Here is a 16,364-nt window from a genome sequence, read left to right as displayed (position 1 = left end):
CAGAGGATGAAAAGAGATGACATTACTGACACGATTTATCTTTTCTACCTGAAAATTAAAGGCTCCACTCCTGTCCACTCTCGCACAACCATCAGGACAGGGAACTCTTCCCGGTGAAATGCTTCATCTCACCCAAGGAAGAAGAAAGCTACAAGCCCACACTTTTATTTCTGTATGGATTCATTAAGTTATTTCTTTCATGGGTATTTATTTGTTTGTTTGCTTCTTCCCTTCCGCGGGGCGCGCGCCGGCTCCTCCGGTGGGCTCGCGCAGGGAACGGACGAACGGAACGGCCGCGCGCTCCGGCGGCTCAGCGGCAGCGCCTCTCCCGATCGATTTCCGCTCGGATTTCCGCTCGCTCTCCGTCCCCTTCTCCCTCTCACACTCCACTCACTCCCGTCCCGTCCCGTCCCGTCCCGTCCCTGTCTCCGCCTCTCCCAGCGCGGCTCATGCCGCGTCCCGCGGGCCGCCCCTCTGCGGGGCCGCCCCCTGCCCGCCGCGGTGCCGCCTCCGCCGGGCTCTGTCCGTACTGGCAGCGGCGCCGCTGGAAGTGCCGCTCGCTCTGGTGCTGGCGGAGCAGTACGCTCTTTTGGCTCCGCCTGGCGCGGGCCCTGGCCCGGCCCCGGCCCCGAACGAGGCCCCTCCGGCGGTTCCGCCCGGAGCCGTCCCGCTGCCGCCCGGCTCCCGCCCCGTCCCCGGCAGCGTCGTCCGCAGCATCGCCGGCAGCTTCCCCGGTCCGAACTCCGCCGCTCGTCAGCTCGGCCGCCGGCCCCGAGCCGCCGGAGCCCGGGGCGGCTCGGGAAGCAGCAGCGCCCGGGGGCCCCGGGCAGAATGCCGAGAGCGCGGTGCCGCCCGCACGGGCGGAGAAGCCTCCCCTGGAGCAGCTCTACCGGCAGGGCCCGCTGCTGGGGAGCGGTGGCTGCGGCAGCGTTTACTCCGGGACCCGGCTCGCCGACGGCGCCCCGGTAAGAGGTGGGGCCGGGTCCGAGGGGGGCGACGGGCGACGGGCGACGAGCGACGAGCTCAGCCCGCCGCTCGCCTTGACTTGCAGGTGGCCATCAAGCGAGTGTCCCGCGATCGCATCCCGGAGTGGGCGCGGCTGGTGAGTGAAAGCCGGCGGGGCGTGGCGGGCGGGGCTAGGGCGAGGCCCGGGAGGGTGGGAGCCGGGACGCTGCGAGGGGAGCGAGCGTGGAGTGAGCGGGGGCCGCGGAGCGTCCCGGGCCGGGCAATGGCGAGCGGCGGTGGGGCCGGGCCGGGGTGCCGAAGGCTCGGCGCAGCATCGGCCCCGCTGACGGCATCGCGGTCCCCCCCGCAGCACAGCGGCGCCCTTGTGCCCCTGGAGCTGGCGCTGCTCTGGATGGTGTCGCGCCCTGGCTTCCGCGGCGTGGTGCGGCTCCTGGACTGGTTCGAGCTGCCCGACGGCTTCGCGCTGGTCATGGAGCGTCCGGAGCGCTGTCAGGACCTCTGGTACTTCCTGGAGGAGCGGGCGTTCCTGACGGAGCCCGTGGCGCGGGGGCTGTTCCGCCAGGTGCTGGAGGCCGTGCGGCACTGCACCAGCCGCGGCGTCCTGCACCGCCACATCAAGGCCGAGAACGTCCTTGTCGACCTGGCCACCGGCGAGGCAAAGCTCATCGACTTCGTGTGCGGCACGGTCCTCCAGGACACCTTCTACACCCGAATGTCAGGTGAGCCCAAAGGCGGGGCCCAGCCGGGCAGCAGAGATTATTCCCCCCTTTGCTGGCAGAGGGGGAAGAGGGAGGGAGCGAGGGGAAATCCTTCTGCAGCCGGCTGCAGCCAAGTTGCTTTCCGGCGGGGCAGGGGCTGCCTGTTGTGGAACGGGAGCTGGCTGGGAGGGAGCAGCACTCATCAGGGCCTGATGAGCTGCGCCCGTATCCCGTAGGCACGCCGGAGTACAGCCCACCGGAGTGGATCCTCTTTGGCTGCTACCATGGCCAGCCAGCCACCATCTGGTCCCTGGGCATCCTGCTCTATGAGCTGGTCTGTGGGCACCTTCCTTTCAACACGGATGAGGACATCATCTGGGGCCAGCTCTTCTTCCCGCCCTGGGTGTCTCAAGGTGGGGATGCGCCTTCAGGGCACAGCGGGAGGAGGGAAGGACGGGGTTGGCAGAGGGCAGGTGGCACGCAGGTGTCCTGCTCTTGCAGCTAGGGAGGAGGTTGATCTCCTGGGGTTAGCTGGAGGAGGTGGCACGTGTGCCTCTGGGCTGCTCTTGTCCGAAAGAGAGGATCGACGGGAAGGTTGGGGTGCAGCTTCCGAGCGCTCCTAGTGTGGCCTGGGCACCGTGGAATCTGGGAGAGCAGGGGCAGGAGCCTTGTCCCGCTGAGCAGCGGTTTCCGGTTTCTCTCCCCAGAGTGCCAGCACCTCATCCGGTGGTGTTTATCCATGGACCCCGTGCACAGGCCGTCCTTGGAAGACCTGTTTGAGCATTCTTGGCTGCAGGACCGTCACCTGGACCAGGAGACAGCAGAGGTCCATCCTTCTGCACAGTAGGATCCAGGAGCCCAGCAAGCACCAGCTGCACACGTCTCAGTCGTTCCGAGCGTTTCCCTGCGGCTGTGGCATGGAGGAGAGAGCGCAGCCAAGGAGATGCTTCCGCTGGTCCTCGGCAACTTCAGAGGAAGCGGCTCAGTGCTCCCCATCCTATTGGAGAAGTCGTGGCAGTGCGGTGAAGTTGCCACACACTGGAAAAGGGGAAACATCCCCCTGCAGCTCAATGGCATCGTGATGTCCCCGCAAGCCGAGGCACCGCCGGGGTGTTCTTCCGGAGCATGACCTGGAGCCGGACAACACCATCCTCGAGCTGGCCGCTGGCGGGGCAAAGCCGGTTGGCTTTGGTTGCGGCCCCTTCCTGGAGGACACGCTCTGCACCCCGACGAAATCAAGGTGAGTCCACAGCCGGCGGAGGGGTGGGGGGATGCTCGTGGTTCCGGGCGTGGCAGGGCTCGGCCGGGCCAGGCGCCGGAGCTTCCCTGCTTGGCGGCGCTGGGGAATATTAATTTTTCCGCCGGCCGCCAAGTTGCTTTTTGGCGGGACAGGGGACGGATGCTGTGCAGGGGGAGCCAGCGCCCGGCCTTGCTGACAGCTTCTGCCACCCAGCCTGGCCCGGGCTGGGGCGGGGGGAGCCAGCCTGGCAAAAGCATCCGTCTGTAGGGATGGGGGGCAGCAGAGGGGGGCGGGTTCCGAAGGCGTGCCCCAGCTGGTCTGCTTTGCAGGCCCTTGAGGAAGGGGAGGGCTTACGCGTGGGAAAGGTGGGGTTTTTCCCCAGCCGTGGAGAGCCTTAATGCTTGCATGGAGTGCTCAGACGCTCCCCAGGCCCGCGATACGGTGATAACCTTTGACACTTTTTCTTGCTTCCAGGTCTTGTTTTGAATTGACTTTCATGCAATCGTTCTTTGCTTTTTCCAGGAAGATTGCACCGGGTGCCCGGACCGCATGGGGAAGCGCTGGCACCCTCTGTGGAGTGCGTCCGGTGCCGGCGCTACCCCGGGGGGCCGCGGTCTGCGGGGCCATCGCCTTGAAGACGGACGAGGACCTCGTGCGGGATCGGCTCCTCTCCTGGCAGCAGGTCTCCAGAGGTGGGTACCCGGCGTCACAGCAACGGGTGGCAGAAGGGCTTCCGGCAGACGGCAGCAGGCACATGAGCATCTCGCTCTTGCAGCTGCTGAGGAGACTGCTCTGCCGTGTTTCAGTGGAGGAGGTGGAACATGGCCTGCCATGCTGCTCTCCTCTAGAAACGGAGAATTGGCACAGCCAGCAGCCTGGCCCGGGCACAGGCCCTGCTGGGACAGGGGGGACAGGAGCCCTGTCCGACTGACCGCGGCTTTCTGGTTTCTCTCCCCAGGGTGCCAGCACCTCAGGCACGGAAGCAGCACCGCTCGGCCTGCGAATCTGGGAGGGCTGGAGGTCAGCGGGTGTTAATTTGCTGTCAAAAATAAATCTTGTTCTTGTCGTTGTCATCGGAGCGTTTCTTTCATCCTTTTCCAAGCTTTTGGCCCCTTTCTCCAGGGTAATCTTTTTGTGTCCTTCCTCAGCCACTTGGTGGCCTTTGGCACGGAGCGTTAAGCGACGTGAAAATTTCAACAACAGCTCCTGTTGCCAACGGCAGCAGCCCCTTCGAGAAGCCGGAGCTGCCAGCCAGGCCCGCGTGTGCCTTGGAAAGGGGAGCGGTTTGCAGGGACGCAGTGGTCGCCCCGCTGCAAAAGCTGGGAGGAAATCAGAAGCGGCAAAATGCCATTTTGGCTCAACCCCCGCCCAAATACTGCTTCATCTTTCCCCTCTGCTCCAAGATAGGCAGGCAGGGCTGGACTCCGGCAAGGTTCCAAGTTCTTTGTGCTCCCTGGCATCAAAGGGATCACGTAAACTCTCGTACGCAGTGACTGCGGTACAGCTACTGAAGGAAAAAAGGGAATGTCACGAGATGGGACATCCTTCTTGTCTCCTTTTATCTCTCCAGGAGCCCCTCGGAAAGAGAAATGCCTGCAAGGGCTTTATCTGACTCCTTCCCAGCCAGCCCTTCCCTCCTCGCTCCCGGGTCTCGTTTGCTCCGCAGGCCTCATTAGCTCGCTAAACTCAGAGGAGCCCCAGTAGGAAAAACGCTGCCTGGCATGGCGCTGGTTGATCCCTGTCTCATCTTGATTCCATTTGCCCTGCTCCCCACCCCCCACCCCCCCCCAAAGAGACCAAAGCATCCCCCACAACCCCACGGTGCTGCATCAGCTCCCGGGCACGTGTCCTCCTCCAGTCCTTGGCGGCCTCGGGGAGGCTCCAGAGCCCTGTGTGCGGGACAGCTGCTGCAGCACCCACCGCTGTGCCTGAGGGCAAACAGCGCCCAAGGAGCAGCTGTGCAAGTTCAGAGTCTGGAGCAGAATCCCCGGTGCACGCAAGTGAGAGCTGGGATTTCAGGGGCTGCCAGGAGAAGCTGAATTCCTCTCCTCGCTGCCCTTTCTAGCCACGGCCACGCTGATGCAATCAGAAGAATTGCCCCTGCCCAGGCAGCTCTCAGGTAGAAGACTGGCTTTTGCTCCTCATGTTTCTGAGGGGCTAGCTGCCAATTCCTCATCTTTTCCTTCCAATTAATAAGGGGTGATGACTATTTTTACTAGTTTATTACTATTTTTACTTCCTGCGGCTCCCTGTGAGCGAGGAAGCACCACAAACCCTCTTGTTATAAACAAGGCTTGGACTCTTTGGGTGGAGTAAAAGTCTGCTCGTTTATTAAAAAGAAAACCAGGAGCGGAGACTCGAAGTAAGCCCAAGTCCCACTTGACAACCCAGAAAAAAAACAGTGCGACGCGGAGGGCATTCCCTCAGACTCAAGTTCCTCAGGAAGGCCACCCCGGGGGCTGAGTCCCGGGGCAGTTTTTATAGTCTCTCTTGATGTTGTGGTTAGTGCAGCTCAGATCCTCCCTCTGATGGCTTGTTGCTAGGGTCCTCATTGGTGTTCAGTTCCGTCAGTCTCTGGGGCGTCGAGTGATTGGTTTGCCCCCTAACCAATAATTCCTCAAAATGTTTACATCATAATTATTAAGTCATCTTAAGAACATTCTAGAACATTCTCCTCTTCTCTATAGACCCATTACTTTCCCCCATTGGTGTCACCATCTAGTGGGCACATAGCGACATTACACCCGTACAGTCGCAATAACGATTAACTCCTTAACTGTATATCCCCAATCTTTTAACAAGCAACTTTTGAACTTCTTCTCGACAAAAAAAACCTTTTAACCATTTATTACAACTCCCACCTCTAAAACTTTGATCGGGCCTTTGCCCGCATCAACCATCTCACAGTTTAACAGTTTTTCATTAGGCAGTGTCCTCATAATTCTTATAAATCTTTTGTAGCCTTTGCTATTTCTTATAAATCTCTTTCGCCTCTTCAGGGGCTTTCTTTCCTTCTTGATCCTCTTCCAATTCATCTGCTTGCAGCACTCTAATTCTTGCAATTTTCTCCTGGTTTTGTGTCTGTAATTCCTGAATGAGGGGCATACTCTGCACAACAGAAGTTATAAGTCTAACAAAACAGGGGATTAAACACGGCAAGAATATGAAACCAGCAAACGGGAGTCCAACAATTATCAATGCCTTCTTCCACCACTCTCCGGTTAGTAGGTTGTCCCACCAGTTAGACTTAAACAGCGGGGTCCACCTTTGTACAGGAACATGGGCCAATTTTCTGATGTTAGTAGTTATATTGGAGTCCTGTGCCCCCATGATCCGTCCTGGGCCCAAGTTGCAGGACCATAGGTAGCTATGATCCGCTCAGGTGGCCACTCGTCCTCCCCCCACTTCTAGGTTCCCCCTATCTGGATGTCCCTTTTTCTCCGTGCCAACTCATCATACAGAGGAACCCCAAGACTTTGTCCCTCAATTCTTGGAAGTAGGAAAAAGGAGGGTCCAATTATGCCTAGGCTACAGCTTCCAGCCCAGTCTTTTTGGAGCATAACATCGGCCATTTTCCCACATAACCAGAAGAGTCCTTTTGGTGCTCGCCAATAATTATGAAATTTTACATTGTTTATGCCAATCTTACTCCAAAATTTTGAGATTTTCGGTTCATCTTGGAAGGGGTTGGGTTCCCTGGTAATACATTCATACAGGGAAGCTCACCCACATATGCTATGTATTTAGGACCTCTCCTCCACAGACATTCTTCTCTGATGACTCCTGACCTCAAGCTCCAAGTTTCTTCTTCCTTCCTCTCATCTGGTCCTGATGATTCCTTCTCCATTATCTTTAGGGTCTCCTGTGGGGTCGGGAGCAATCCCCTCCCAAGGCCAAACCTCTGCCATCCGGGTTATCTCCACAAATCCAGCAATCAGTTATATTCCATTCATGACTTATTTTCTCAACTAGATCTAGGAACAAGTTCTTTCCTCCCATCATTCTGATCTCAGGTCCCTTCTTAATTACCCCTTTTACCTCCTTTTCTCTAATCAAGTCTGGCTCCCATTTTCCTGCTTTTTCTTTTTTGCTTTACCGGGTCTTTCTCAGAGCAGATCCATTTCTCTTTCATAGGGCATTCTCCCAGCAATTTCTGTTTAAAAGTCCCTACATTCTCAAAAAGCCAATAGGTTCGGCCATCCTCTATGCAAGTTTTCAGCTTTAAAAAGTTGGCACAATTAGGGCTCGGATTCGAATGGGTTCTTAGGATGTCCGTCAGAGAGTCTCCCGCATACAAGGGGTAGTAACATTTTACTGTTACCCTCTTGTTGCGGTGACAATCTCCCTTTTGTGTCAAGTTATTTTCTTTCCTTTTAGGGTCTGATTGCTAGGTGTGTGGGAGGATGCTCCATTCCTTCAGAGTTCTTTGGATCTGTAATGAGACACATCAAACAAATTTAAAAAAAAGTTCTTTTAAATTCTTCAATAAATAACTATTTTAAACTTTAAACATTAACAAGTATTAATCATGCAATAAACAATTTCTAATCCTTAAAACTTATATCACTAAAACAGTTAATAAAGTATAAATCATCTTAAAAACTCCATCTTTATCTGTCCTTTCATGGCTTCTTCTTTAGTGTCAGCTTGGTGTCGGTCGAGTTAACTACTGTCCACTCAGTTGGGGCTTGTACAGGTCCTTTCACCCTGGAGACATGAGTCCATCCTTTTTCTTGAGTTCTTATTGCTGTTGCTGTGGTCAGCAAAATTTGAAAAGGGCCTTCCCATTTCGGGGTCAATTGCTGATCTTTCCAAGTTTTAATTAATACCCAATCGCCAGGCTGGAATTTATGAATATTGAAATCAATGGGCATAGTTTGGGGAAGATACCCCTTTTCTCTCAGTTCCTTGAGAGTCTTTGCAACAGTTTGTATGTATTTCCTCACACTCTGTTCTCCCTCTTTGTAAGTTCCAAGATAGCCCGGAGTAGTGAGAAAAGGTAGTCCAAACATAATTTCATAGGGCGAAAAGCCTATGTCTGCTCTAGGTTTTGTTCAGATCCTCATTAGGGCCAGGGGAAGACATTTTACCCAGTTCATTTTAGTCTTTTCTACTAACATTGTAAGGGCTACTTTCAATGTTTGATTTACTCTTTCCACCCTTCCAGAGCTTTGTGGTCTTCATGGAGTATGTAATTTCCATGTGATGTTTAGGGCCTCAACTAGTAGTTGTAACACTTGGGCTGTAAAATTAGGACCTCTGTCTGAGTCTATAGTGTGTATTATACCATACCGAGGTATGATCTGCTCTAACAGGATCTTCCCAACTACTTCAGCTGTTGTTCTTGTTGTAGGATGAGCCTCTACCCAATGGGTTAGGTGGTTGACTATGACTAGCAGATATTTAAATCTTTGCACCTGGGGCAACTCAGTGAAATCAACTTGAATACTCTGAAAGGAAGGGTCTTCTTGCTAATTCCTTTCCCCCAAGAGGTACTTTCCGCATCACTTTTCTATTCACTCACTGACAAGTTATACAGTCCCGTGTTATCACTTTTGCAATTGTAAAAATTCCAACACACACATATGTCCTCAGAAAGTGGTCACACAATGCTTGCGTTCCCCAGTGTGTTGAGGAGTGTAACTCTTCTAACACTTTTCTAGCTAGGGCCTTGTTCAATACTTGTCTCCCATCTGGCATCCTCCACTCACCCTTCTCATTTTTGATTGCCCCATGCTCTTTCTCTCTAATGTGTGGGATGTCTCCATCTTTGCCCTTGTCTTCTAAACTTGCTATATGTAGGATGGTTCCTTCATCTCCTAAGGCTGCTTTCTTTGCTATCTGGTCGGCCAAATTATTTCCTTTTATCTCCAGGGAGTCTCCTCTTTGATGTCCTCTTACACGCACTACGGCTATCTCCACTGGGCCTCTTAAAGCTTCAAGTACCTCTTTTATTAAATTCTCATGCACTGACGTTTTTCCTTTTGAATTTACAAATCCTCTCTCTGTCCAGGTTTTACCAAAAGCGTGTACCACTCCATATGCATATTTTGAGTCAGTAGAAATAGTTCCTTTTTGATAACTAAGCCACAGTAGTCCTCATAATAAAGCATAGAGTTCACAGCACTGTGCCGACCATTGTCTTGAAACATTTCCTTTTTCTATAATATTCATGTCTTTTCCATTTATCACTGCATACCCCAAAACTCGTTTTCCTTCTATTACTCTGGAAGAACCGTCCACAGAAAGGATCTCTCCTTCTGGTAAGGGGTGTTCCAATAAGTCCTCCCTGACTTTCGTTTGCAAGTCAATGGTTTCGATGCAGATATGCTCAAGTCCCCTGTCTGGTTCTCCATATAAAAATTGGGCAGGGTTTATTGCTCTGGTTGTGGTTAACTCTAAATTTTCCATATTATTCAGAATCAATTCATATTTTAAAAGCCTGCTGTCAGAAATCCATTGGCTAGCTTTTTTACTTGATATGGTTTTCAAATCATGTGGAGTGTACACTCTAATCTTGTTACCAAAAGTTAGCTTATATCCCTCCTCCACCAGAGTTACTGTGGCTGCAACAGCGTGGAGACAGGTTGGCCATCCCCTTATCACTGGGTCTAATAACTTTGACACATAAGCAATAGGTTTTTTTTCTCCACGCCACTCCTGTACAAGCACTCCATAAGTCACTCCTTCTTCAACATTCACAAGTAATTCAAATAACCTGTCTAAATCAGGCAAACTCAACACTGGAGCAGTTACCAGTTTCTCTTTCACTTCTTCCAACCTGTTATCATCTTTCTCATCCCAGGTTAAGGGTTCTTGCTCTACTAATTTATCATACAAGAATTTTACTAGTTTGGTATGTTCCTCTATCCATAATTTACAGTACCCAATCAACCCTAACAATTTTCTCACATCAGTTTTTGTTTTTGGTGCTGGCAATGACAATATTCCTTGTATTCTACTTGAGTCTAGTTTCTTGTAGCCATGCCCAATTAAATGATCCAAATACTTCACCTCTGATTCTACAAGTTGCAACTTCCTTTTTGATACTTTCAAACCCTTTTCTGCTAGAAAATTTAGTAATTTAATTGTCGTTTCCTGGACCTCTTCTTTTTGTTCCCCTGAGACCAACAAGTCATCCACATACTGTAATATCTGTACTTGTCCAATTGGTAAAAATTCTCGCATCAGTTCTTCCAAAGCCTGACCAAATAAATTTGGGGATTCTGTGAATCCCTGAGGTAGTCGAGTCCATTGTAGTTGTTGTTTCCTCCCTGTAGTCTCATCATGCCATTCAAAGGCAAACCACCCTCTGCTCTCTTTTTCAAGTGGGCACGCCCAAAAGGCATCTTTCAGATCGATTACACTGAACCATGCATGTCGTGATGATATTTTATTTAATAAGGTATATGGGTTAGTGACAACTGGATAATGTGCAATGGTTTGTTTGTTCACTTCCCTCAAGTCTTGTACCAGGCGGTAGGTCCTGTCTGGCTTCTTAACTGGCAAAATTGGGGTGTTGTGGGGGGACATGCATGGCTCAAGTATACCACCTAAAATTAATTCCTTAATTACAGGGGCCAATCCCTGTTTTCCTTCAGCTGATATATGGTATTGTTTAACCCTTATGGGTGGTATATTCGGCTTCATCTTTATTTCAATGGGTGGGATGTCTAGCAATCCATGCCCTCCTCCTTCTGCCCACACTTCAGGGTTAATAGTGTCCTCCTCATCTTCTGTTAGCACCATTATTTTAGCCACCATTCTGCCTTCCTCAGGGACTACCCCTATCCCCAGCTGTAATTGCAGGTCCCGGCCTAGTAAATTGCATCCCAATTTTCGCATGTATAATAAATCTACACAACTTTCTCGGGAATTACCTTTTACTTGTACTTGTTCAGTCATGGCCACATCAAATGGGTCATTCTTAGCTCCCTTAACCTTACATTTTCTATCACTTAACTTACAACCCTCTGGAAGTTTTGATATATATGATCTGTCTGCTCCAGTATCAACAAGAAACTCATATTCTTCGCTCTGGGGGCCAACTTCTAGATTTACCAAGGGCTCTGTGTGATTTTCAAAACCTTCCCCCAGAGCAAAGAGCCCCTGACACCCCTAATCATTTTCCTTTAGAATCTTTTCCAATGTATCCTGTTCTCTTGCAATTGCTTCATCCAGACTTCTTCTCTTGCAGTTTCTCTTTGTGTGTCCCTCTTCACCACAATAATAGCATATGATTTTGTCCCAGTTCTGTTTTCTCTGCCTGTACATCTTTTCCTTCTCCTCCCCATCTCCTTTTGAATCTCCCCTTCCAAACCCAGTGCTTTCTCTAGCTATCGCTACCATGATCTTCGCCTTAGTTTTTGTCTTCTCCTCCTCTCTTCTCAAGTATACCTTCTGCGCCTCCCTCAACAATTCATTCAAACTCTTTTTCTGCCAATCATCCATCTTCTCTAATTTCCTTCTAATATCTGTCCACGCCTTGGTGACAAACTGGATCTTCACTAATACTTGCCCTTCTGGGCTATCTGGATCCACACTAGAATATAACTGAAAATTCCTTTTTAACCTTTCCAACCAAGCACTCGGGGTCTCATCCTTTTCCCGCTGGCTATCAAAAGCCAGCCTGGCATTGTTTGTCCTGGGCACAGCCTCTTGTATACCTTTTACTATGAGTGCCCTATAATCTCTCATATTTCTCCTTCCTAGCTCATCATTTGGGTCCCAGTCTGGTTGCACATGCAGCATTTTCTCCTCCCCCCGAAGTCCATTCTCACTCCCAGATCCGAATGCCAGCTGCCCTAATTAGTTGGATTTCTTCTGAGGAAAAGAGTATACCCATGATAGAATTCAACTCTTCCCATGTGTAAATGCTAGGACCCAAGAACTGGTCAACTTGATTAGATATACCTAGTGGATCCTCCAGAAAACTTTTTAACTCTTTCTTAAAATTCCTCACCTCAGAAGCTGTCAACGGTGCATTAACAAACCCAATTCCTCCTCTAGCACCTCCCATGGGCACTTCTCTCAAGGGGAATAATCGGTCCACTGTCTCTCTTTGAGGCACACCCTTCTGGTTTTGAAGCCTAGTATTGTAACCATGGTGTTTTACCATCTCATCTAGGCCCTTCTTCATCTCTGATTCCTTCCCCCCCTCCCCGCAGCTGCAACTTTGCACTGTACTCCTTTCAGCAGGGACATTATGCATCGAGGAGAAACTAAAGGGTGTAGTTTGAGATGTAGGAGGGACAAGAAGAGGTGTAGGCAGGTTCTGTGGTATGGTTGAGACATTAAGAATACTTAGCTGGGGTACAGGAGAAATTGGCTCAGGGGTTGGGGAAGCAGATGGGGTCTGGGGTGATGGAGGGTGCAGCAGAGGGGATTGAGACGTGTGGAGCAGGTAGTGGAGGGGGTGGGAGAGACACTGGCTGAGCAGGGGGAAGCACCAGAGGAGTAGGAGGGTGGGCCACAGGTAGAGTGGGTGGAGAAAGGGGTGGAAGACAGTCAAGACGGTCCCATCTTTTTGAACTACTTTTCTCTCCTGCTTCCTGTGTTTCTTTCTCATCTGTTTCCTTCTCTTTTGATACTTTGTACACTCTTACTTTCTTATCCCGGATCTCATTTTCAAGCCAGCAGGCTGCATATAATATCTCTTCCTCATTTTGGGTCTCTTCTAAGTTAACATGTCTGTTTAAGGCCCTGCACATCCACTTTTCTTTGGATCCGTACCAGGGACAATAAACAGGCCCTTCCTGAATCACTTCCTTTGACCAAATTTCAACGCTATAATTAATCATTTTAATTCTGTCCAACTTCTTTAAATTTTTATCCAAATCCCAGTTTTTGAGCATTTCTCCCTACGGGCTTTCAGGAGGAATATCTTTTAAGTCAGTTTTGTCCTTCTTTATCTTTTTGTTCTTTCCCGCGCAGTGGCCCATGATTTTTGATAATATTTATAGAGTGTACCTAAGTATCAACAGAGGAGGGTTTTTTTTGTTGTTTTTTTTTTTAATTAAAAAAAGAATTAGTTTAAATCTAAATTAATACACAACACACAAATCTACTAATATCTAAATGAATTCACAAAACTAAGATGAGCTACCACAAATTCTAAGAAACCAGGCAGAGCTATGAGAGAACAGATAGGGTTTTGGTAAAAGGAATGAAGGTCACAAAAAAAAATAACAGTCAACAGAGGAGGTTCTTAAAAGCAATGACTGTAATTACAACTGCCCGTGGGAAAATCTACCGACCGTGGGAAATCCGACCGGAGACCTCAGAAACTACAATTAATAAGGCGACCCAACTGGAAACTAGATGAACCCTATCAGGCTCTTCCGGCCCGTCTAGGACCCAATTACAGACTCCACCCCTCGCTGGAGTGGGGGGCACCCTCCCTCCTCCGGGGAGTTCTCTCAAAAATTAAGATGGCGCCTGCCAGACGCCACTGAACACCCCTCCTCTGCAGCCTAGGTCTTAAAATGGCCGAGACACCGAAAATTTCTCAAAAAGTAAAATGGCGTTCGCCAGACTCCACTAGACACCTCTCCTCTTTGCCCGGTCGGCAGTCTGGGGACTATTGGACCCTCCTCACCCCAGAACCTCACCTGTCAGGCTCACCGCAGCAACCACGCAATTAAAATAATTTATAAGGCTCTTTTAACTTAATTAATATGCACCGAAAAAAAATCTTCTGAATAACAAAAAAAGGACCAACAGAATACACTCAAGTAGTCTTGAGTTCTAACTTAAAACATAAATTGCCAACAGAAAACGCCACCAAAGAATAATCAGAACAATTTCTTTTATCGTAAAATGGCGCTCGTTAGCTGTAAGACACCTTTCACAGCCTTTCACCAAGCCCTGACCGCTCCAGTGAAGTTAACAACTCTGCGATTTAAAACCTTCTTATATTTAAAGAAATACATAAAATCCCAACACCATACTAGCAAGCTCACTCTTACACAAATACACAAACCTATCCACGTATAATACACTCCAAAACAAATAAAAGCACCTACACAAACTAAATATTCTACATTCATACACTCTCTCCTTAATAGACGGCCTGAGGACTATTGGATAAACCTCACCTCAGGACCTTGCCTATTAAGCCTCCCGCAATCACGTGACCAAATCAATCTCTCCGCCCCCTAAAAAAAATTCATATCTATATCACTGAGAAGAAGTTATAAAATAAGTATTTAGATAAAACAAACACTACTAACAGAATACACCCAAGTAGTCTTGGATTACAAATTAAAAGATAAAATCACTTAGACATATATATAAAATAAGAATAAAACTTATCCGTATCCTGGCAGGTTCTAACACCCCCTCTCACTCCTATTGAGTGAAGGAGCTTCTCACAACCGGTGGCCTCTCCTTGTCACCGCGCTGCGAGGAATTTTTCTCACTCCCTCAACGAATCCCAGCTTGAGGCGCCGTGAGAAACTCCCCCCCCGCTACGAACCTCACTTGGGATTCCTAGCTCGGGGGTCCTAATTCCCCTTGTGCTGGGCACCTTCCCGTCCTCCCCTGCCCGAAAGGAGGCAATCTCCTAACCGGTGGTTCCCCTTACTCTGAAAATCTCCGGTTAGGAGTCTTCCTTCCAGCCCACAAGGGTCCTAGTTCCCTAGGCACAGACTCTCCGGGGTCTGCCCTAAGGAACCCCCTCCTCCCAGGTGATCTTGGCTGATGGATTCGCTACTTCCCCGTCTGGGACTCCTAGTGCTTCCACCCCCGATCTGGCAATGACCAACCACCTCTAGTTGGAGCCTTCATGGGTACGGGGCGGCTAGAAGGAGGGTACTCCCCCGTCTCCCACCTTTAAGGGTCCCTTGAGGTACAATACTCACACGTTTTTCACTCGCTTCCCTCCTTTCCCGGCGGGGATCCTCGCGGAGAACCGGAACCGCGGTACTCGGAGGTCCTCACTCGCTTCAGGAGTCCGCTCTACGCAGCCCCCGTCTCACCCAGTCACCACTTCACGCACACTCGTACCCCCTAATGCCTCACCCCACTCGCAGTACTGACCTTATCTGCGAGCCCCGCTCCTCGGAGGGGAATCCTCCCGGTTGTCAGGCCCCTGATCTTCTCTCGGGACAGCCAACAGTCCTCCCGATGGTCACGAAGAAATCCGAAGTCCAAGCAGCATAAAAAAAAAAATTTCTGGCGGATGAGTCTTCCCTGAACCCGTCCTTCTCCGGGACCGCCCAGGGGGCGTGGCTTATCCCGGACGAGTGCCCAGAAAGCTGTTATAAACGAGGCTTGGACTTTATGGGTGGAGTAAAAGTCTGCTCGTTTATTAAAAAGAAAACCAGGAGCGGAGACTCGAAGTAAGCCCAAGTTCCACTTGACAACCCAGAAAAAAACAAACAGTGCGACGCGGAGGGCATTCCCTCAGACTCAAGTTCCTCAGGAAGGCCACCCCGGGGGCTGAGTCCTGGGGCAGTTTTTATAGTCTCTCTTGATGTTGTGGTTGGTGCAGCTCAGATCCTCCCTCTGATGGCTTGTTGCTAGGGTCCTCATTGGTGTTCAGTTCCGTCAATCTCTGGGGCGTCGAGTGATTGGTTTGCCCCCTAACCAGTAATTCCTCAAAATGTTTACATCATAATTATTAAGTCATCTTAAGAACATTCTAGAACATTCTCCTCTTCTCTATAGACCCATTACTTTCCCCCATTGGTGTCACCATCTAGTGGGCACATAGCAACATTACGCCCGTACAGTCGCAATAACGATTAACTCCTTAACTGTATATCCCCAATCTTTTAACAAGCAACTTTTAACTTCTTTTCAACCAAAAAAACCTTTTAACCATTTGTTACACCATCATAGGGGACTACTAAAATATGATCGCTGGCCAGCATTTTTCTCCTAGGAGAGCCCTGCATACTGTTCCACAAATCTTTCCTAAAGGCCCAAACAAACTCCAGACACTGTACCTACAGCAGGTTTCCACAAAGGGCTGCAGAAATCCAGGACAGCTACAAGTGAGTGTGGGAAGGGTTTTGTCCTGGTCCTGACAGGAGAATTCTTAATGATCTGAAGCAATTTCATTCAGATGTAGCATAGGATCTGAGTTTTTTCTATTGATATGTTTCAGGATGTCTTACAAGCCTTGGGAGAATGAGGTACAAGGCTGACATCGACAGCGTGATCGTATCCAAGTATAATTGTCCATTTTATTATTCTTCTATTTTTTTCCACTCTAATAAGCCAAGGCAAGCTTTTCCTGGAGACAGAACGTGTGTGGGATGAAGTTTGGTCCCTCACAGGGTCACAGGGCTGGCAGTGACAAAGCAGGCAATCTGCTTCATTGGGAACCACTACAGAGCTACACCCCAGTGTGGGTTTCAGTAGCAGGGTATTATTAAGAGCTCCTTTCCTGCATGAGATACAAAAAGGAGGTCCCAAATGATCTTCATGCAAGCATGCAGTAAAGAACTGATCCT

The 16,364-nt window shown here is 50.1% G+C and overlaps 1 protein-coding gene across 1 annotated transcript; it reads left to right on the top strand.

Moving 5' to 3' along the window:
• The first annotated feature begins 449 nt into the window (after window positions 1–449).
• On the top strand, window positions 450–2,591 carry LOC116441707 (serine/threonine-protein kinase pim-1-like). The gene is made up of 5 exons (XM_032103928.1): window positions 450–965; window positions 1,052–1,102; window positions 1,316–1,685; window positions 1,901–2,077; window positions 2,372–2,591. Exons 1-5 carry the CDS (start codon window positions 450–452, stop codon window positions 2,509–2,511), a joined length of 1,254 nt encoding a protein of 417 aa, XP_031959819.1. The 3' UTR covers window positions 2,512–2,591.
• The last annotated feature ends 13,773 nt before the right edge of the window (window positions 2,592–16,364 follow it).

This window comes from Corvus moneduloides, chromosome 3 (genome assembly GCF_009650955.1).
Source record: "Corvus moneduloides isolate bCorMon1 chromosome 3, bCorMon1.pri, whole genome shotgun sequence".
Taxonomy (NCBI): Eukaryota; Metazoa; Chordata; class Aves; order Passeriformes; family Corvidae; genus Corvus; species Corvus moneduloides.
Note: the sequence above shows the minus strand (reverse complement) of the source record. Positions and strands in the feature narration are given on the sequence as shown.